The sequence below is a fragment of the Momordica charantia genome (genome assembly GCF_013281855.1).
Source record: "Momordica charantia cultivar OHB3-1 chromosome 4 unlocalized genomic scaffold, Mcharantia_2.0 BLBB01000004.1, whole genome shotgun sequence".
Classification (NCBI taxonomy): domain Eukaryota; kingdom Viridiplantae; phylum Streptophyta; class Magnoliopsida; order Cucurbitales; family Cucurbitaceae; genus Momordica; species Momordica charantia.
The window spans coordinates 19,985,533-20,007,730 of record NW_028275162.1 but is presented as its reverse complement, the minus strand read 5'-3'; the positions used below and the strand labels follow the sequence as shown (position 1 = coordinate 20,007,730).

The 22,198-nt window shown below is 31.9% G+C and overlaps 2 protein-coding genes across 4 annotated transcripts; both read left to right on the top strand.

Moving 5' to 3' along the window:
- Positions 1-6,105: 6,105 nt before the first annotated feature.
- On the top strand, positions 6,106-9,279 carry LOC111020036 (putative histone chaperone ASF1A). Its single transcript, XM_022296582.2, has 3 exons — positions 6,106-6,487; positions 7,699-7,814; positions 8,654-9,279. Exons 1-3 carry the CDS (start codon positions 6,379-6,381, stop codon positions 9,077-9,079), a joined length of 651 nt encoding a protein of 216 aa, XP_022152274.1. The 5' UTR covers positions 6,106-6,378; the 3' UTR covers positions 9,080-9,279.
- A 7,820-nt stretch (positions 9,280-17,099) lies between these two features.
- Positions 17,100-21,656, top strand: LOC111020042 (protein DETOXIFICATION 14-like). Of its 3 annotated transcripts, none has more exons than XM_022296594.2 (8): positions 17,348-17,455; positions 17,533-17,595; positions 18,566-19,110; positions 19,202-19,288; positions 19,402-19,458; positions 19,566-19,804; positions 20,234-20,439; positions 21,467-21,656. In XM_022296594.2, exons 3-8 carry the CDS (start codon positions 18,572-18,574, stop codon positions 21,521-21,523), a joined length of 1,185 nt encoding a protein of 394 aa, XP_022152286.1. In that variant the 5' UTR covers positions 17,348-17,455; positions 17,533-17,595; positions 18,566-18,571; the 3' UTR covers positions 21,524-21,656. The 3 variants fall into 3 exon arrangements, with proteins under 3 accessions (XP_022152285.1, XP_022152286.1, XP_022152287.1); XM_022296595.2 differs by having other exon boundaries at positions 18,531-19,110; XM_022296593.2 differs by having other exon boundaries at positions 17,100-17,595.
- The last annotated feature ends 542 nt before the right edge of the window (positions 21,657-22,198 follow it).

Here is a 22,198-nt window from a genome sequence, read left to right as displayed (position 1 = left end):
CTTCTACTCAAACCGAAACCTCTTTCATGAGTTTCATGATTCCACTGACGACAAATTTGTCTTCATGGGTAACTCAGCTACAGCTGGAGTCCTTGGAAAAGGGAAGATTCTTCTAAAACTCACATCTGGCAAAACTTTATCTTTAAGTGATGTTTTGTATGTTCATTCTCTACGTAGGAACTTGATATCTGGAAGTTTACTCAACAGGGCGGTACCTAGGATTGTTTTTTAGGCTGACAAGGTTATCATCACAAATAATGGTGATTTTGTTGATAAGGGGTATCTGGCTGATGGTTTATTTGTTCTTAACACTATGATTGCTTCTGGTACAATGAATGAAAGTAATTCTAGTTCTGCTTATATTGTTGAATCCATTCATCTATGGCATGGTAGACTAGGTCATGTAAATGTTGCATCGATTAAAAGACTTAAAAGTTTAAATTTAATCAATGCTTCTGGACTACATGAAACTGGAAAATGTCCTATATGTGTAGAGGCAAAATTTGCAAAAAAAAAAAAACTTGTTAAACCTGTCACTACTAGGAGCACTGAGCTGTTAGAATTAATCCATTCAGATCTAGCTGACTTTAAGAGCATCACTAGTAGAGGCGGTAAAAAATACTACATTTCTTTTATTGATGATTTCTCCAGATACACTAAAATGTATCTTCTAAAATCTAAAGATGAAGCAAGCAGCATGTTTTTTAAATTCAAATCTGAGGCAGAAAACCAAATGGATAGAAAGATAAAAAGGTTAAGATCTGATAGGGGTGGTGAGTATAGTGACAACTCTCTTAAAGATTTTTGTGAATTGCATGATATTGTACATGAAGTTACTACTCCTTATTCACCAACAGAATGGAATAGCTGAACGTAAGAATAGAACTCTAAAAGAAATGATGAATGTTATGCTTTTGAGCTCTGGTTTATCTGATAATATGTAGGGGGAAGCTGCCCTCTCTGCTTGTTTCATTCTTAACAGAGTTCCTCACAAAAAATTGGATAAGACACCATACGAGCTATAGAAAGGATATTCACCTAACCTAAGCTACTTATGAGTGTGGGGGTGTCTGGCAAAAGTAGCATATCCAGAGTTCAAAAAACCCACAGTAGGATCTAGAACCTTTGATTGTGTATTTATTGGCTATGCTAAAAATAGTTCTGCTTACAGATTCATGAACTTAAATGACTATTCAATTTGTGAATATAGAGATGTTGTGTTCTTTGAAAATATATTTCCCATGATAAAATATGTTAGTGAATCTAGTGGAGACTTAGAACTAGTGCCTACGTCTGTTCCTCATACATATGATTCTATGATAGAACTTATGACTAATGTTGAGAATCCTGAACCTAGGAAAAGTAAAAGGCAGAGAACTAATAAAAGTTTTGGAACTAATTTTTAACTACCTTTTTGATTGAAAATTGTGATAAGATAGATGATCATTTTGCTTGCATGTATTTAATAGATGAAGATCATAAAACATACCAAGAAGCAATCAATTCAATAGATTCTAGCTTATGGAAGAATGCAATTAGAAGTGAGTTAGATTCCATAGTTCTAAATCAAACTTGGGACTTGGTAGATCTACCTGTAGGAAATAAACCTATTAGAAGCAAATGGATCTTTGGAAGGAAAATGAGACCAGATGCTTCAATAGACAAATACAAGGCTAGATTAGTGGTTGTAGGTCACACAGAAATTTGGTATTGATTATTTTGATACATATTCTCCTGTAACCAAAATAGCCACTATTAGATCTCTAATTGCTCTTGCTGCTATTCATGGCCTGTTAATATATCAGATGGATGTAAAAACAACATTTCTTAATGGAAATTTAGAAGAAGAGATATATATGACTCAACCTGAGAAGGTCTTGTAGTGGTTGGTCAAGAAAATAAAGTATGCAAGCTTAAAAAATCACTCCATGATCTAAAACAAGCTCCCAAACAGTGGTATGAAAAGTTTAATAGTACTTTAGTAGACAATGGCTATAAAGTAAATTGTTGTGATACATGTGTTTATTCAAAGAGTCTTGGAGCTGAATGTGTGATTATTTGCTTATATGTTGATGACATGCTGATTTTTGGTACAAACTTAGATGTCATTAATAATATCAAGTTATTGTTGTCTTCATATTTTGAAATGAAAGACTTAGGAGAGGTCGATGTAATTCTTGGTGTAAAAATAAAGAAAAATGATAAAGGTTTCTCTTTATGTCAATCACATTATATTGTTAAAATGTTGAAGAAATTTGACTGCTTTGATAAACCACCTGTTAGAACACCCTATGATGCGAGCATAAGTCTTAAGAAAAATAAAAGTGATAATGCATCTCAATCTTAATACGCAAAGATCATAGGTAGTGTTATATTTTTAATGAACTACACTAGACCTGATATTGCATATGCAGTTAGTAGATTGAGTAGATATACACATAATCCTAGTAAAGAACATTGGAATGCTCTTCATCATTTATTAAGATATTTAAGAGAGACAATGGATTATAGTTTGCATTTTAACAAATTTCTTGCTGTGTTAGAATGATATTGTGATGCAAACTGGGTTACAGATAACGATGAGGTAAGCTCCACTAGTGGATATGTGTTTATTTTAGGTGGAGGAGCTATATCGTGGAAGTTAGCAAAACAGACGTGCATAACACGTTCCACCATGGAGTCTGAGTTCATAGCACTCGAACTAGCAAGGCAAGAGGCTGAATGGCACAAAAGTCTTCTTGGAGACATGCCATTGTGGGGGGCATTTGTGCCAGTGTCCATACACTGTGACTCCCAAACTGCCATAGGGATTGCCAAAAACAGTGTGTACAATAGCAAGATGAGGCATATACGCTTGAGACATGGAGCTGTGAAACAGTTACTAAAAGGCGGGGTAATACCCTTAGAGTATGTAAGGTCCGAGAGGAACTTGGCAGATCCTCTCACAAAAGGCCTAACAAGGAGATTAATCCTTGATTTGTCGGCATGTATGGGGCTAAAACCCCTGATACATTAATTGTGAGTCCATAGCCCTTATTGGGTGGTCTATGCGTAGACTTGATGGATTATTGATGAGTAACGTAAATCCATAGCCCAGTCTTTGGGTGGTCTATTCATAGACTTGATGGATTATTTACAAAGTCTTCATAGCTCAGTTTTTGATAAACTTTATGAAGCACTAACGTGATTGTAAGGGTGAGGTCGCCTTCTACGAAAGAGTTTATGGTCTCTTTCAAGAGCTTTCACGTGACCCAAGGTTCTATGTGCATGGCTATTAAAAAGCACTTGTTGTATATTGCGGAATCGAAATGAAGGATTAAAATGTGTTGTGGGGGTCTCAACCATAATTATTGAAAGTTCAAGAGATAACTCACTTTCACTACTTAGGTTGTTGTCTCACTTCACTATACATTAATTCAAATCGTAAGATATTAATACTTAAGTTTTATTCCTATATTTGTTCAGAATTTTACTATTTTTATATTTTCTCCTTTTGTCGTTTGTGGGGGATTGTTAGGAATATCAAAAGGGAAAAATAATAATTTGATGGCATTTGGGCTTCTTTGATCCTCCTCCACTACTGGGCCCATTAAAATCAAAGTCAATTTTAACTTAGTAAAACAGTTGGGATTTCATTTGGAGTTTGTAAACACATTTCCTCCAAGGTCGGTCAATTGGTGAACGATTTTATTTTGAGTGGTGAGTATTTTACCTTTTATTATTTTAAATAATAAAATGAGAAAAAGTGCTTGCCATCCAACCCTATATATACCCTCCATCTTCTCATTTACAAGACACCATTATGGATAACATTCTTCTCCTTTCTAATTCTCTCTCAATTCTCTTTCCACTTTCTGTTTTTCAAGTTTGTTTTGAGCTGATTCCAATCCGTTTTTCGGCGAGTGCACGCCAGAATTCGAGTGTTGTGTTAACCTTGGGAAGCAACTGGCAATTAACGATTCAGCATCGTGGTGGCGAATTTTGCTTTCAAGGTAGTGGGTTCCACGACACAACAATGTCTTCTTCCTCATATTGCTCCAATAGGTTTGAGCAGTCTGATCCGATCATCTTGACTCGATTTAGTTCACGTTGTTTCTTTAACCTCATTTCATGTAAGTTAACACGATAATTTCACCAACACAATATTATGAAAAGGGTCATATTCTTAAATGGTAGTGTGAAATTTAATTATCGCCTTCATTTTGTGTACTTCGTAATTAGTCTTCTTTTTTTTCTCTGCTTGAAATGACTTGCAATTAAGTTGTTAGATGAACTTTTAATTCAAGTAAGAACGATTAGGGTTTTAAGTTAGGCATAGGTGAAAAAGATTCAACTAACATTAAGGAATCGTTACTCATACAATACCAAAATTTTAAAAGATCACCTAAGAACTTTTAAAATTGAAAATAAGATTGAAACTTCTATAACATTAACCAAAAATGATATATTTATGACAAAAGTTCAAATTTTTATCGTTGAACTTGGTCGGTTGAATTAATTTTTTCTCTGAACTATAAATTTAATTAAATTTGAACCTTAAAGTTTGAATAAATGTCGCAATTTTTGTTAAATTTTTCAAAATCACTAAAAAAAATTCTTAAATGTGTTTAATAGACTATAAAATGGAGAACTACTTAAAAAAAACTTATATTTAGTGAAAAATAGTCAACTTTCTTTTTTTGTTAAAATCGGTGAATTTTGAGGCCAAATCGAACATAGCTCAACTGATTAATGTACTAATTTTCAACCAAAAGATTTTGAGTTCGATTTCATATCCCTTGTTGACTAAAAAAAATGGGTGAGTTTTGAGATATTTTATTTTTGTTTTTCTTTTGACAAATATATTTATTTATTTTTTGTTAATTAAAGGGGAATGCAATGGAAATTGAATACAAGGTAAGAGTGCTGCTCCCTGCTGGTACCCCTCCCCAACGATTGTCAATTTATTTTGGAATAAATTTGTTAGAGGCACAATTTACATATTTCTACAAAATCCTACTATTACTAGTGACTTTTTAAACAAAAGAAATTTGATATCTTTGAAATTCATTGTATTAATTTCCAATTTGCATTATGCTCTTTATTATCTCGGCTCATAATTCAACTCTCATGTATTTATCTATCGAGCTTCAAAGTTTTCACTTTTATGGAAACGTTGAAAAAGAAAAATATGAATTTTTTATGAAAGACGACTCAAAATATTTGTTCTTAGGGGCTCTACAATCTTAATATTTAGGCCTCACCCGACAACTATTGATATTTAAAAATAACATTAGACTTTTTGTTGTGATATTGTTCTTAGGGCGAAATAAAATTAACCTATAAAATTAGTAGGGGTGCACATCGATTTAGTTCGATCTCTTGGCTTTGACCTAAATCGAGAACCGAACCAACGACTTCAATTTTTTAAAATACCAAACCAACCAATGTTGAAATAAGTAAAGAACCGATCAATTTAGTCTTCTTTGATTCGTTTTTTCGATTTGGGCTTATAGGGCTTTTATATTTGAGAAAGATAAATAATTATTGAGCCACGATCTTCGAAGCAACAATGGAGTGAGTATAGTTTTAAATATATGTTGACACGTCAACATTTCCATTGACATGTCTACATATCTATGGGTTCGACATCGACATGAGGAGTAAATCAATATTTCCATCACAGTACACACAAATCAACAAAATATGAAAGATATCAACAAAATGCCACTAATATAGACATAATTTTAATATTAAGTATTTTTAACTTATTACAATTTTTTTATTTTTCTAACTTTTATATAAATATCTACTGATATCGATATTTTATCGATATTTCCATGAAATTGAGATCTCGACATTTCTATTGACATCGATATTTAAAACCTCGGGAGTGAGAGGGATAGGAAGAATTGACTAGGAGGCTAGGAATTGACTATTTCTAGGATTTTTCCTTATATATATAATATATGTCGGTACCGGTTCGGTTTGAATTTTTTTGGTTTTCCTAATCCACAATCGAACCAAGCCGAAATTTTTTTGATTAATGAAATTTAAGGTAAAAATTGATTTTATATACATATATATATATTTCTCTTTCATAAAAAGAAAAACCATGTCTGCTTGTTGCTTTACAATGAAACTCTAAATCTCCCGCCAAATTGGGCACTGCATTTCCCTCCAAAATTTCCAGCGGCGGCGATATATAATCGACGAACTCAGTTCTTCGTCTTCCCATTTTGGATCTATCTTCGACTTCATCACTGCCGGTCATCGGCGATCATTATTCCGATCAAGTTTTGTCCACTCGTCGATGTGTGATCTTCGAATTAGGGCAAAGATCCATCAATTTGTGGAAACTCAAACAACGATACCACAGCTGCGTTCCGGTTTCTTCCGATGAGTGCCGTCAACATCACGAACGTCACCGTTTTGGATAACCCTGCCGCGTTTCTGAATCCATTTCAGTTCGAAATCTCTTACGAGTGCTTGACTCCGCTTAAAGACGGTAATCTTTTTCATTTCGTTAGATCGTATCATGTCATCGCTAATCCATGTTGTTGGACTATGAACGATAGTTTAAACAGTTGCTATTGGGATAATTAGATGTTGGGATGAGTTTTTTTAACCGGATTCATCGGAATAAATTGGAACTGGAAAGGCATTTGAGGGATTGATTTTCGAATAGCTTAAGGTTGAGTTGAAAGGAAGATTGGTCCTTGCGAAATTTGGAGAACACTAAAATTAGATATGTAATTTGATTTTGGAATAGTTTAAACAGTTGATATTGGGATAATTAGATGTTGGCTTCAATATTTTTACCGGATTCGCGGACTAAATTGGAACTGGAAAAGCATTTGAGGGACCGAATAGCTTAAGATTAAGTTGAAAGGAAGATCGGTCCTTGCAAAAGTAGGAGAACCCTAAAATTAGATATGTGATTTGTCCTGTAAAATCGACATTTATGTATTTTTAGTGACTTATCTGCAATAATTTCTTTAGTTACATTTTATGGAAGAAAACTTTATGCCCCTGATATCCTTTATATAGTACGCATTTAAAATTCCGTTGATATCTTGTAACGAAATACTTGTATTCTTATGATGTGCTTTTTCATGCTTAGATTTTAATGCCTGGGCCTTGCCAGTTTCTGCTAGAATTTTGTTCTTTCTACTGATCTGTTCTGAGATCTTCTTTGAGGGGTATTTGTATTTATAGCTGATTTTACCAAAAAGAGTCTCCCTTCTGGGCCCTTAACATTAGTATCCCTAATTCTTCTTTCAAAAGTTGTTAATCTGTGGGTTTGGAACGAGAATTGAAAAAAGTACTTTTTAAATAGAAACACTTCTTCTATAAGTATATTAGGAATAATTACTAATTTTTTTGTTGCCTTTAAGTATATCTTTTTAAGTGATTGTAGACAAAGCAATTTAAAGTATTTGGTAATAAATATAGAGCATTTAAAAAAAATTCAAATTTTTTTAAAACATTATTTTTAAGAAGATGATCTAAAAAGTGAATTTAAAGCGATTGACACCTTTCCCTTGAGAGATAATTATCCAGAAAAAAAGTACTTAAATTTAGTATTCTCATTTCTTTTTCAACTAATATTTATAATTACTTGTCTGGATCGATGTATTCTATTGTGGTTTATGACTAAGTAGTACTACGTTCAGAAACCAACTCTTGTAACATGCTATCTCTTTGATTATTCTATAGATCTGGAATGGAAACTCACCTATGTCGGATCTGCCGAGGATGAAACCTATGACCAACTTTTGGAGAGCGTGCTTGTTGGACCCGTTAATGTTGGCAATTATCGTTTTGTCCTTCAGGTGATATATGCTGAGTTCTTTACCTTCTTTTGGTTCTAAAGAGTTACATATCAATGTTGCCCGAAATATTACAATCTCAAATCTTACAAGTCCCGGTAGAAGTATTAATGAAAATCTGGACGATGAATATGTTAGAATCCCAAATACAAAAACCTAACTAGATAACTATATTGCAATCTCAAACAGAAACTACAACATCGATAGCCTTTTGAGAGGACAATCTCTTTCTCAAAGAACTCTCTCAAGTTCCTCACGCAATACTATTCTGCAATATATGTTTCTCCTCTTCCTACTACCCCTATTTATAACAAACTCACCACAATATAATTATTGTAATGCCCTTAACTACGATACTAATACTATTCTTAAATTAATCCTAATAGGACTCTCACAGAATACTCTAGAAAAGAAAACTAGAGAAACTGATGAAAACAAAAATTATATGTATTAATGAACAAAGTTCTAACATTCTTTAATAGTTGTATAATTCATGGGTTACTAGTCTTTATATTGCAGGACATTGGTATGTTTTAACCCGTAGCCTGTTAACTTAAGATTTTGAAATTTAGTGATAATTTAATATGGTGTCAAGTAGAAAGTTTGTGTTCAAACCCAATTAATATTTCATTCTATTATCTGCAGTCTTGGAATTTAGTAATAGATTTATGTTATCAACATTTACACAACATATGAAAAACAGATACGTCCTCCCATAGATGTCAAACACTTAGATTTATAGTTATATCCGAATCAAATTTCACTCTGTCTTAGACTAATTTCTGCACAAACTGGAATCTGAATGGTCCCTATTGGTTTTGTTGTGGTTGGATATTTTGCAGGCAGACCCTCCAGATCCATCAAAAATCCGGGAGGAAGACATCACAGGGGTGACAGTACTGTTATTAACATGTTCTTACATGGGGCAAGAATTTATAAGAGTAGGATATTATGTGAACAACGATTATGATGATGAACAACTTCGTGAAGAGCCTCCCCCAAAAGTTCAGATCGATAGGATCCAAAGAAACATTCTGGCTGACAAGCCCAGAGTCACAAAGTTCCCAATCAATTTTCATCCGGAGAACTCTGAAGATGGTGGAGATCAAGGAGAACAACAGTCTTCTCCACCCCACCATTCAGCTGAAACCATCAACAACGAAGAAGAAGGAAACTTGCAGTTGCCACCATCACCATCAGCAGCAGAAGATCCATCTCTGGACGCCATTGATTCTGAACCTCAGCCCTCACCCTCGGTCACGGCATGAATTAAGGTTCGAGGTGAGCATGATCCATATTTACCTACTTTTCTTTATGGTTTGTAAGCTAAAGCAGTGTGGTAGAAAATACATAGTTTCTGTTGATGAGATAGACCAGTTTGAGAATGTGCATTATGATTTAAAGAATTTAGGAAAGATGATTGCATCTTTCTGTTATTTAATTGAAATTTTTGATAATTTCAAATCAATTTTGGTTTTTTGTTTTTTCTACTAATAGGGTGTGTTCGATTTTAATTTTACTTGGAATTTGATCTCCATGGTTTGGTTAAATCTTTCTAACCATTTCTAAAGGTAACAAGTGTTATCATTTTATTAAATTGCACATTCTTCTTAGATGTTAGTTCGGTTGCTTGATAATTAGACAGTTTTGAGTGATAGAATGACTAAATGACTAAATTGAAATCAAGCCTATACTATGGATATTGGTCTGGTTGGGCTAGCAAGACTACCAAGCTTGGATGGATTTGCTATGGAGAACATTCAAATGAATTTGAAATAAAAAAGTATTGCTATCACTTTTGTTAGTTAACTAAATGGTAATGTGATAATGTTTATTGTACAAATTAGATTAATTTACTTGATATGAAGTGACAAATATATAATTAGATAATTGGACCAAACAAATTCATTATGGCATGCTTTTAAATAAAGTATTCAAAATCGATCGATGGTTGAAATTAAAAATTAGATTAATTAATTTTATTTTAGTAGAACATGTGATCCAGACATGTTTTTTAATGAGTTGAACTGTTTTCAAGTAGGTGATTAATTAAAAATTTAGAAATACAATTACAAATTTTTAGATTTAAGAACCAAAGGAAAAAGGAAACCGAAGAAGAAATTTATAATTCAGTCTATTCTTTTTTTTGGGGACATTGATCAGTTCTCAAGGTATGCGTGTAGGTAGGGACCACTAGTATCCTTCTGATTTGGATTTTACGTGTTGAATATTTTAATTCCTTAGAGACTCAAGGGTCAGCCTCATCATCAGATTCAAAGCTTAAAAATCGGCTCAAGTCCAATCTAGGCTCGATCTAAGTCTGGCCAAAGGTCAACGTTTGATTGGTCTGGTCCAGCTCATCTATAAATTGGATTGGATATAGATTTTTGGGATTAGAACATTGATTGGTTATTTAAAGATCTTAATTACATAAAAGAATGAAATGTATATATCAACTCTATTTAAAAGGGTATCCATCATATAAATTACTTAAATAGCCTCATGTATTTATAAATTAATTTTAAATTCATTTTAATATCTAAAATTGATTAATTGGAAGGTTATAATATAGATCTCACGTTAATGATACTTTCCAAAACAAATTAAAACACCAAAATATTAAAAACAAAACCCTAAATTTTCCAAAATTGAAATCATAACCTCCTAAAATATCTCTAAATCTCGTTCAAAAATCTCTCAAATTCGAAATTAAGAACTTTTTTTGCTTCATCCATGAAACGTTTAAAACTTCAATTTTGGAGGACTTTTTTTACATTACTATAGGATATATGCGTTTATATCTTATATACAATTACAAGATATATACACATATACAATATATACCTATATATACGAATATAATTAGGAATATTAAGAATATGAGACATTTAGAACTTCAATTTTCTATACACATAAACAAAACATATCCTCATATATATCAATCTTAACGGAAGACTAATAATTACAATGGTATGGAGGATCCTTTCTACAAAACTATAAGATATATGTATACACATATAAGATATATTCACATATACAATATATACCCATATATACGAATATAATCAGGAATACTAAGACTGTGAGATGTTTTGAACTTCCATTTTCTGTACACATACATAAAATGTATCCCTATATATACCAATCTTAACGGAAGACTAATAAGTATCAATGGTAAAAACAGAAGGGGACAGGAGACGAGGAACACATTGACGGAAACTTTATTCAGCTACAGAAATGAACGGCATTGGAAACGTGCAAAAGAAATAAATACCTTGTTCATAAAAGTCCTGAAGATGGAAAATGAAGGTCTGGTCGTCGACGTCTTTGCACATTGGAAACGAAGACAACGGTGAACAAAAAACGGTGTGGAGAAAATCGACAGCAAACGAGAAAATCGAATCGGCAGCAAAAATATTCATTTAAAAATTGGAAGTTGTTAATTGGTGAGAGAAAAAAATCTTTTTTGAAAGAGAGATTTGAGGAATTAAAGGTTGAAATTTTGAATGGGACCCACAAAAATTAAATGAATATAATTACAAATTAAGTATTCAAATCTTTAAAATTTAAAAATTATAATAAAATAAAAGGCAATAAATAAGGGTAGAAACGGTATTAAAATAAAATTCTAACTGCAAATATCTAAAAGTGTAAATTTTGAAAACTAAAGATATTTATGTAATTAAAATTTCAAAATAGCCCTCACAATATATTATCTCTAGATCTTTGTTTTTCAAATTGAGTTGATCCATGGGCTGGCCCGTTTGAGCCATATTTGGATCGACCCATTGGGTCGGTCCAAAGGTCCGATCCCATATTTATTAATATTAATATTATATATTATGTAATATTAATATATTATTTTATCATTTATTTATTATAAACAATAAATAACACATAGGTATGGTAGGTAGGCTAACATGCAACTTTCCATCTTATTAAATAGGAACATCTCACAAGAAACTCCCCAGTTTCTCAATATCTCATTTAAATCTTTGTTTTGAAAAGTAAAAAGATTTGACAGGTTCCAACTCCATGATATTTTAAAATTCAAAATTTAAAATTTAAACCTATCTAATATTTAGGTTGTAATTTTTAAAATTTTTTAATACAAATTTTTTTATAAATATCAACCTTCTTTTCTTTTTTTTTCACTCAATTTTTAATTCTCAATCTCAAATTCTTTCTAATTCTTAATCTCAAATTCTTTCCAGTTTCAATTCAAAATGTTTAAATTTTAAATTTTTCTTTTATTTAACCTCTGTTCGTCGCAAAATTTTTGTTTCAAGTTAAAAAAAAATAACAAAAAAATATATAAAAATACATATTCTAGAATTAAAAAAAAACTTAGTTTGGAAATTATTTAAAATTTAAAGTTTAATAATAAGAAATATATTAATATACGGGTCGATCCAAGCCCGATCCAAACGACCGATTCAAACTCGATCCAACTTTAGCTCATCAACTTAGGCCCATGGATTGGGCTAAGAACTTAGGTTTGAGTGGTTGGGTCGGGCTACAATACTTGAGGCCCGTAGGGTTTGTGTCTGGGCCAAGCTTGGGCCATTATTTCTTTAGGTTGGACCGGCCTAACTCGGCCCAATGATGAGGCTGACTCAAGGGTAATGTTCCAATTTCCTATTTCTTGTTTTATGTTTCGTTTTTAGAATTATAAATAAGAATACATTTGTTAACTTGAAAAAAAAGAAATAAAAAAAATATGTTTGTTTTCTGTTTCTTATTTTTATTTTTAGTACAACAATTTATGGGTAGTGTTCACACGAAATTATATGTTCTTGAATTTGGATCGAAGTTATATGTTCTTTGAAAGTCTTCAAGTTTTCAAAGTTTTCAGGTTAATGTGAATTCTCCCAATTCTGAAAATCTAAATCTTAACATGAATGAGGTCCCTCTGTTTATAGAGGTTTTCATAAGCTTGGTGGACCGGACTTGGATAATTTTGGGCCCAGCCAAATTCTTTAAATGGATTTAAATTTAAATATTAATGGTCTCATATGTAAATTGGGTTTTGGACCATGTGAACCAAATTGATTTCAAGCTCAATTCTCATAGGATCCAATTACATATTTTAATTGTCAATTTATGTTTAATTTTAATTTAGGGTTAATATATAATTAATCCCTAAATAAAATAGATAATGACGTGGTTGTTTATGATTGACCCAAAATTTATGGTTCTACAAGTAGAAATTTGAACTTATGACATTGATTAAGGATATATACTTAAATAAATATTAAATTTTTAAATCTTTAGTTAAAATATAATTTAGTAGATATAATTTAAAAAGATATAATATATACTCGAGAAATATAATTCATTAAAAAATACAATTTACAATATATATTTCTTTGATACAGCAGTCTAAATTATTAGATTTAAATAAAGAATATAATTTCAAAATATTTTTAATTTAAAAAAAGAAAATATTTCATAAAAAAAAGTATGAATTAATAAAAGATAGAAAATATAAGAAATTAAAACCTGCTATTACAAGAAATGAGCCATACGAGTTGGATTATTTGCATGCATGTTCACCAACTGAACTATACAACCATTTTGCTTCTATTACTTAAGTTTAGGCTTAGAAACGAAAACAGTAAAAACGAAACTACTTTTTTGTAGTTTCCAAAATTTAATCTATGTTTTAAAAATATTTCTCAAATTTTAGAAACGGATAATGAGATGGATTATCAAACATGTCTATTTTTCAGAAAATGAGAAATGAGAACAAGAAACAGAAAACATGAACATTATCAAAAGACCCTAAATGATTTTTTTTCCTTGTAATTCAATTGGGGTGAGTCTTTACCAACTCTCAAAAGATTTTAGGGAAACCAAAAAACGCGAGTGTCAATAGTGAGCCTTATTAGAAAAAAATGTCCTTACTCTCGAATAAAGCAAGAGGATTGAGCAACGCGAAAGCTATTGACAATAATACTCAAATAAGGGCGTATTAGAGTCGATGGCAGTGCTCCCTTACTCCTAAATTAAAAGATTTTTCATAAAGGTAGCTTATCTACGCCTTTTGAAAACCTTACTAATAATAAGAAAGGGCAAAAAATGCACTCAAACAACCTATCTCACTAATAATAAGAAAGAGCCTATCTAATCTCTATCGTTATAAAACCATAGCTCTATAGTCGGCCTTACCTTTCATGTTATTGGTAAAGGGCTTTCTGTGAGATTAAAAGTTAAATTATTAATTTAATCTCAATAGTTTGACCGTTTGAGCTAAGATTTTTAATTTAGTCCCTATTATTTTAAAAATGATAAATTTACTGTGATTTAGTTAAAAGTTTACGGATATAAGTCAAATCGATTTTCACCCATAAAATATCAATTTTCACCCATAAAAAAACTCAAATCTTTTTTTCTTACTTTATACACAAGAGTTAAACTAAAAAAAAAAAAAAAACCTCAATCTTTTTTTCTTACTTTATACTCGAGACTTAAAACTCTTATACAATAAGCTAATAAAGTCAGGTAAATAAGTTAACTCATAGTTTAACATATGATTGGGTGATAATTCGACTAAAAGATAATTTTTTTTATCGTAGAGATGATATATGTTTTAATCTATAGATCCATAATCAAGTTAGTACAGCTAAACGTGACACATCAATATTTTTTGGGAGAATTGCAGGAATGATATAAATTTGGAGGCGTTAATGAGATATAACCCGATCCTATAATACTTGTTATTAATTCCGACCTCGGTGATATCGTTCTATCGCGACAAATTATTTCTGATGCCCCTCACTTATTTCTTTTAGTTAGTTATAGCGATAACAGTAATGATAGTGATAGCGATAAAGAATAACGACAACGGTAGCTATAACAATAATTTATATTAGCAAAATACTTCAAATTTCATCTCTTGGCGATAACGATAACAGTAGAGATAGCGATAATAATAACAATAATGGTAGCAATAATAAAGGTAGTGATAGCAATAGTTTATATTTGCAACATATTTTCAATTTTTTTCTTGGTTCCTTATTTTTCTCTTTCAATTTTTTTCCAACTATCATTTCAATTCTGATTCTTTATTTATCTTTCAATTTTATCTCTATCTTTATATTTATTTGTACTGCTACCTATATTTATACTTGCATCTCTACATCTACTTATATCTATATCTTATTTTTCTTTTTTAATTTTTTTTCCAACTTGAGGTAGGAGGTAGAGATACGAGAAAAAAGAAAAAAAAGAAATTAAAGTTAAAAAATGAAATAAAATTAACAACGCAAAAATTACGTTATTATCGGAAGAAATTTGAAAGATTCAAGTTGGAAGAATTTCAACTTAATAGGGACAAAAACAGTAAATAAATAAAAATGAAATAAAATTCACCGAGCAAAAGTAGCCCGAAAATTTAGAGAAGAAATTTTTTTTAATTTTAAGCTGGTTAAAAAAATTAACTCAATAGAAAATAAAAAAGAAAAAACAACTGAGAAATACTTCACAAGAATAGGAAGGGACAAGATGATGTAATTCCACAACTAATGACATAAGAAAATGGTAGAATAACAAATCTATAATATATTAAAAAGTAGGGACGAGACAATATTAACTCTTACTTATTTTGTAATATCAAAATTATTCTTCAAAATTATTCTTCTCTTTAATTTATGTCTGTGATACTCTCCCATCTTTTCTCATTTATTTTTCCCTTATTTATTTATAATTTTCTTTCTCTAGAATATCAAAAGTTTTGCCTTTTAAGTTTAAAATTATATTTTTTACATTTAATTATGTTGAACGGTGGAATATGAAAAGTTTTTTAACTTTTCTACTTCCTGGGACCATAAAAGTGGTTCTCTCCTTCTTCATTTTTACACTAATTTGTTCCATTTCTTTATACATATTTTTTTCTCTTTAGTTCATCATGATTTCTAGATTTAGTGATAGAATACTAATATTTTCAGTAACCTATTGTGTGTTCCAACGAAGCGCTGGGTTGTTGGTAAGGAGCGTGAGCGGGCGGGGGGCTCACACAAGTATGTGAAGGACCCCTGTAGGGCCTTTCAGAAGTGTGGCCCACACACGGTAGGGAGGAAAGAAGAAAAGGGAGGGGGATAAGGAGAGCCTTAGCCCTGAGAATTGAATCGAATTCTAAACCGGCGTGGCGCTGCTAGATGCTTCTGATCAATAGAATAGGAAGAGGAGTAAGCCAAAAAGAAAGACCACCAAAAGTCACGACCACCAAGATACGCATAGTGATTCGATCTTTTGATCACCCATTTTTTGAAAACCATTTTTGGGGGCTTCCGCCTTACACATGGAAGATTGGATTGCCTGAATCACGAGTTACAGAGTTATGTTGTAGAGTGACGTTGTTTAGCAATAGTTGATCATTTTGTGTCTCTTGCAACCATTTATCAGTTTTATCTCAAACATCGGTAAGAAGTAAATATATTTTATGAAAATATAGGATAATCATCTTGATTTTGTTCTTCAATATTGCTATTTTTAAGTTCGGACTATTTTATAGTTAATTTTAATATCATTATTTTTTATTTTAAATATTTTTACATATTTAAAAATGGTTAGGTTTATGTTTTATTTAAATACGACAGGATTAATTTTTTATTTTCTCATATACATGAAGAAAAAATAACTATCCTATCATTTTATTTTATGATATACTTTCTACGAACATTATTGTTAGACATACAATAACAACATTTTTAAGGCCAACCAAAACATAATTGATCAACTGTTAATGCACGTTTATCTAATCATGAGGTTGTTGTAAATATATATAAATTAATTTATTCCATCAAATGGTAAGTTATTTTATTTTAATATGTGTTACTAAATTTTGAAAATAATAAATAATTATCAAAATATATCGAAAAAATCACTTAATTTATTTTGTTATAAATAAAAATGATGGTAGTATTTGATTGATTCATAACTATTTTATAACTAAAATTAACGTTAATATATCATGCCATAAAATTATAATACTACGTGCAATGCACGTGTTAAATTAATAATTTCTAAAAAAATGGTCATATCTCATTGACTATGTCAACCTAAGATTGTTTAGCACAATTTCTTCGTATTTTTTCCGCAACGTTAATAGAAGAGATTTAGTAAAAAAACAAAATAGCTATTTAATAGAAAATATTTTTAAATTTTATTGATCGAATATGTCAATTCATTTTGGCTCGCAATCTGAAAACAACATAAATCTACGAGAATTTTGCTGGTAGACTTTTCAAACTCTTTTTTTTTTTTTAGTTTTTTCTAAAATTATTACTCAGTGAACATTGAAAGAGAATTCAAAGCGAGGATTCCTATAAATAGAGATTTTCGAAAAATCGTTGAAGAGTAACAGATTCTCTTCTGACGCGTCCGCCATGGAAGTAGAAGCCACGTTGCGCCAGTAACACTCGAGTTTTTCTCCATTTCTCACCAGAAGAGGCGACTCCGGAAAAAGTTACCGGGCATTGTATCTCCGGTTACGTTGTCGGAAAACATGGAGGAGGCTCTTTTGCAGAAGCAGAGGGAAGGGGATGAAGATGCCAGAGGCAGAGGCAGAGAAGAAGGTCTAGGTTTGAGCAAAAAATGGGGCGTCTCGGTTCAAGAAATCAAGAGATTAGGATATTTAGCAGGTCCTTTGATTGTTGCAAATTTTTCGCAGTATTTCTTGCAAGTGATTTCGATTATGATGGTTGGCCATCTCTATCAGCTTTCTCTCTCTAGCACCGCCATTGCCGTCTCCCTCTCTGCCGTCTCCGGCTTCAGTCTTCTGGTAATTTCTTTGATATTGCTTTTTGTTTTATTTAATTTTCTTTGCTAGTTCTTGTTTGTTTGGTGGAGTGGACTTTGAAAAACATCTTCATGACTCATGCTATTACTAGTAATTTCTAAACTTTGTTCTAATAGGTTAGGAAGGATAATTCGGATCATTCCACTTCTTAACACCTTATACTGCTAGATCCAAAAGTTTAAAGATGATAACTGATAGATTATGATTTATTTAGTCGTTTAAATTTGTGCTTGACTCACTTTCCCTCACTCAACGTATTTGAGGGCTTGAAAATTAGCAGGAGAGCCAGCGAATGAGCTACCGATGTTGCTGGAGGAGAACATTATTGATGTGAAAATCCTTGCTAAATGGAATTGGGAACCTTTGGTTGTACGAACCCTAACTTACAAATGTTAAAATCCTCGAATCGATTCGATTTCAGCCCTAAAGTTTAGGCGTTAGACACAGATGGTCTTGAGATCAAAGCTCTCGAGACAAAGAATAAATTTCTTGTCCGAGAATCGAACACTCCACAAGATAGGATGATCAATTCTACTTTAATATTCTTGACATGCAATTCAAAGAAACATGACCAAATTGCAAAAAGTTCAAGAAAGCTCCCGAATAAACTTGAAACGGAAAAAAGCTTGTTGGCTAAAACTGATAGGATAGATAGCCTCCCAACTAAACTCTAGATGTCACATCATCAACCATAGCAAAAAGACAAAAATACCCTTACTTATTATGTTCAAGAAATGATAAAACTGGTACATAATAAAATTACATTAAAAACTCTTAAATAAAAATTTATCATAATTTGTTACTAAACTCAAAAGTAATCTTAACAGTACCAGAAGAAATTTAAAACCCTTTTTAAGTCCTAAAGCTGAAGCTGTTAAATTAAATTCAAATGTTTATTATACTCTGTTATTGAATAGATGACTGGACTTTCAACTATGTCTTTGCCAAGCAGTATGGAATGTCTAGTGCCCTGGAAACCCTGTGCGGGCAAGCTTATGGAGCTCAACAATATCAGAATCTTGGAATCCATACTTACAGTGCTACTCTATCTCTGACCTTAGTTTGTATTCCCATTTCTTTCATGTGGTTATACATGGGAAAGTTTCTGATACTTATTGGCCAAGACCCTTCAATATCACATGAAGCTGGTAGATTTTCCACATGGCTCATTCCAGCACTTTTTGCTTATGTGATTCTCCAAATTCTTGTGCGTTTCTTGCAAGCACAGAGTTTGATCCTCCCCTTGCTTGTAAGCTCTATTGCTTCTTTAGTTTTCTTCATACCTTCCTGTTGGGTTTTGGTATTCAAGTTTGGACTTGGGCACGTTGGAGCAGCTTTAGCAATCGGTATGTCATATTGGTTAAATGTAATTTTGTTGGGATTATATGTTATGTTTTCTTCTGCCTGTGTGAGAATTAGAATCCCAAATTCCATGGAGCTGTTCCGGGGAACCAGAGAGTTCTTCTGTTTGGCCATTCCTTCTGCTGTTATGATTTGGTCATGAACAAACTGTACTTTCTTTCCTTTCTTCAGAATTTTTTCAATCTCGTGTTTGGTCTTTTCTGATTTCTGAGTACTATTGTTGCAGCCTTGAATGGTGGTCATATGAGTTTCTTACATTGCTTTCTGGGTTCTTACCAAATCCTAAGCTTGAAACTTCAGTTTTATCTGTTTGGTAAGCACTCTGCTGTTGTGGTACAATTTGGCAACTCTGCTGTTTTATCTGTCTGACTACTTTACCAAATGGCATGTATAATAAGCAAATTTCCCTTCACATTATCTGTACAGCTTGTCAATCTTGACAACCATTTTCACAGTAGCCGAGGGACTTGGGGCTGCAGCAAGGTTTGTTCTCAACATGTTCAATAAACAGTTCTTTGAATGGTGGACATTAATGATGCAATGAGCAAAATCATGATAGTGATTAGCAATATTTATATCGTGGTTTTCAGCACTCGAGTCTCAAACGAATTGGGGGCAGGAAATACTGAAGCGGCTCGAATTTGTGTGTGCACCGTGATGTTTATTACTGTGGTGGAAACAGTGACAGTGAGCACAATTATTTATGGCAACCGTGAAGTGGTTGGCTATGTTTTCAGCAATGAGAAGGAGGTGGTGGACTATGTTGCTGCAATGGCTCCTATACTTAGTTTAGCTGTGATTTTGAACAGCTTGGAGGGTGTCCTTTCAGGTCCATTTCTCATATCCTTATCTACGATATTTTTTCTTTTTAGTACAACAAGTAGAGGTGGGGATATTCGAACTCATGACCTCTTAGTTAGAGACATGTGTCAATTGTCGCTGAGTTAAGCTCATGTTGGGCCCTCATCTATCTCGATTGCATACCAAATAAACTCTTTTTCTTTATTTCTAAAATTTCTACCGAAGCTTAAAAAGTTTTCTTAAGAAAATGAGAAATGAAAAACATGAAAGGTTACCGAATGCTTATGTTTAAACAACAACAAGAAACAAGAAATAATGAGAACGTTACCAAACTAGTCCTTGAGATATCACCTCCCATTTTCCTCGTTTAACTAGCACGAAGCGATCAGAAGTTTTTCTATTTGGAATTGTATTTGGTTGAGTTGTGATTACTTTGGGTGTGTTTGTTATTGATTAGGTGTGGCTAGGGGATGTGGATGGCAGGAGTTGGGGGCTTATGTCAACCTTGGATCATACTATCTATTTGGAATTCCTACTGCTGCTGTGTTGGGATTTTGGTTAGAATTAAGAGGGGAAGGGCTTTGGATAGGAATCCAAGCTGGTGCTTTCCTCCAATCTCTTCTGCTCTGCATCATCACCACTTTGACAGATTGGGAAAAGCAGGTTTTTACCTCTCCTTTCACACTTCATTTTTCTCTCCTACAATCTCTGCGCTGCTTTGGCTTTCTTGTTTTTGTGTGTTCTTTTGCTATTTCGAGCTCTTTTTATCATTTTTATCTTTTCTAAACGGATTAAAAAGTGTTTCAATTTTCACCGTAAAATTTCAATTTCATTTGACCCTAGATTTACACCAAATTTTAATAAAAATCAAGTGGGGCAGTAAAGCGACCCTTGAATAACTCTGGAAAAACTCACGATTTCAAAAATAGAAAAAAAATCAGCTCTTATTGTCTTCTTTCTCTTAAATCTTATTGACTTTCCACTTGACGGATGTTTTATATTCATTAAACGCACGTGAAAGTATTTTCTTTTTAACAACTTTTTGAACAAAGGTAAAGTTGCAACGCTTGTTCGAATGAAAGTAAAGATTGCAACACCTTTTCAAGTTGAAGGTAAAGATTTTAACAATTATCCAAATTTAGGGTGTAATTTGATGAAGTTAAAAATTATGGTAAAAATGATACACCTTGTCAAGTTGAAGGGTAAAAGTTAATTCTCTTTTTTTATTGTTTTGGTTAAGTTACAAATTTAGTCCTTGAAATTCTAGTATTGTGTCTAACAAGTCCAACTTTAGAGTGTGTCTTATAGGTTCTTAAATTTTCAATTTTATGTATAATATGTCTTTGAACTTTGAAAATCTCTACTAAAAATTCTTTAACTTTTGATTTTGTGTCTAATAGATTTGTAATTTATTCTACATTTTTTAAAATTCATGGTTCTATTACACACAAGATTGAATTTTATGCCTAATAAAATCTCGACTTTTTTATTTTATGTCATTAAGTGTGTAAAATTTAAAAACTGTCTAGACACTTTCAAAGTCCAAGAACCTATAAAATATAAAATTAAAAGTTTAGAGATTTGTTAGATAATTTTTGAAGTTAAAAAACGTACCAAACTTGACTTTAAAAGCTAAAGGACTGAACCTATAGTTTAACTCTTTTTTTTTTTCAATCTCTTACTATCACAGGCAGACAATGCTAGGAAGAGAATATTTCATGGAACAAGTTCGCTCGATTGGGATTGAGAAGGTTCCGTAATATACGTATATACATACATACATGTCCCCTCTCAAGCGTGGACTTGAATATTAATTTTATTCACGACATTCAACATGTGGTTATTAATATTAATGGAAAAAGAAATAATTTCAAACTTGACACTCAGGCATTGGTTGTCAGTAGATTAGAGTATATTTAAATTTTAATTGCTTATATATACCTAAAACTACGAAATCAATGAATTAGCCTACTCCATTTTCTTCAAATATTTGCCTCATTTTCTTTGTTTGAACCATCTTTTTCTTTAGAACTCTTTTGTAAAAGAGAGGCAAATATTGAGATAATCATTGATTTAAAGCTTCACAAAAGAGTTGAACTTCCACGAGAGAATAAAAGTTCCCTTCATTCAATATTGAGATAATCAAATCGATGGGATGAATTTTGATAATAAAAATATAAAATAGTATAAAGGATCACTTGTGAAAATTTCAAAATAACAGTATGTGATTTTGATTATATAAAAGAAGAAATGCCATGCGAATGATTGAGATAGAAAGTAGTTTTTTAAATGGTTAAATTATACATTAATTGTATTCTCTTTGTTCTAATTAGTGCTCTCTTTATATTATTATCGTAGATGTAGGGTTGAATTTTCAGTTGTTTGGTGGAGTCCTCGATTCGCAACATCTCGAGGTGGATTT

Coding starts and splice junctions, on each gene's coding strand:
- LOC111020036 (XM_022296582.2), top strand. CDS start 6,379: ATGAGTGCCGTCAACATCACGAACGTCACCGTTTTGGATAACCCTGCC. Junction 6,488..7,698: donor CTTGACTCCGCTTAAAGACG/GTAATCTTTTTC, acceptor ATTATTCTATAG/ATCTGGAATGGAAACTCACC. Junction 7,815..8,653: donor ATTATCGTTTTGTCCTTCAG/GTGATATATGCT, acceptor GATATTTTGCAG/GCAGACCCTCCAGATCCATC.
- LOC111020042 (XM_022296593.2), top strand. CDS start 17,320: ATGGAGGAGGCTCTTTTGCAGAAGCAGAGGGAAGGGGATGAAGATGCC. Junction 17,596..18,565: donor TCTCCGGCTTCAGTCTTCTG/GTAATTTCTTTG, acceptor TTTGCCAAGCAG/TATGGAATGTCTAGTGCCCT. Junction 19,459..19,565: donor GGACTTGGGGCTGCAGCAAG/GTTTGTTCTCAA, acceptor CGTGGTTTTCAG/CACTCGAGTCTCAAACGAAT.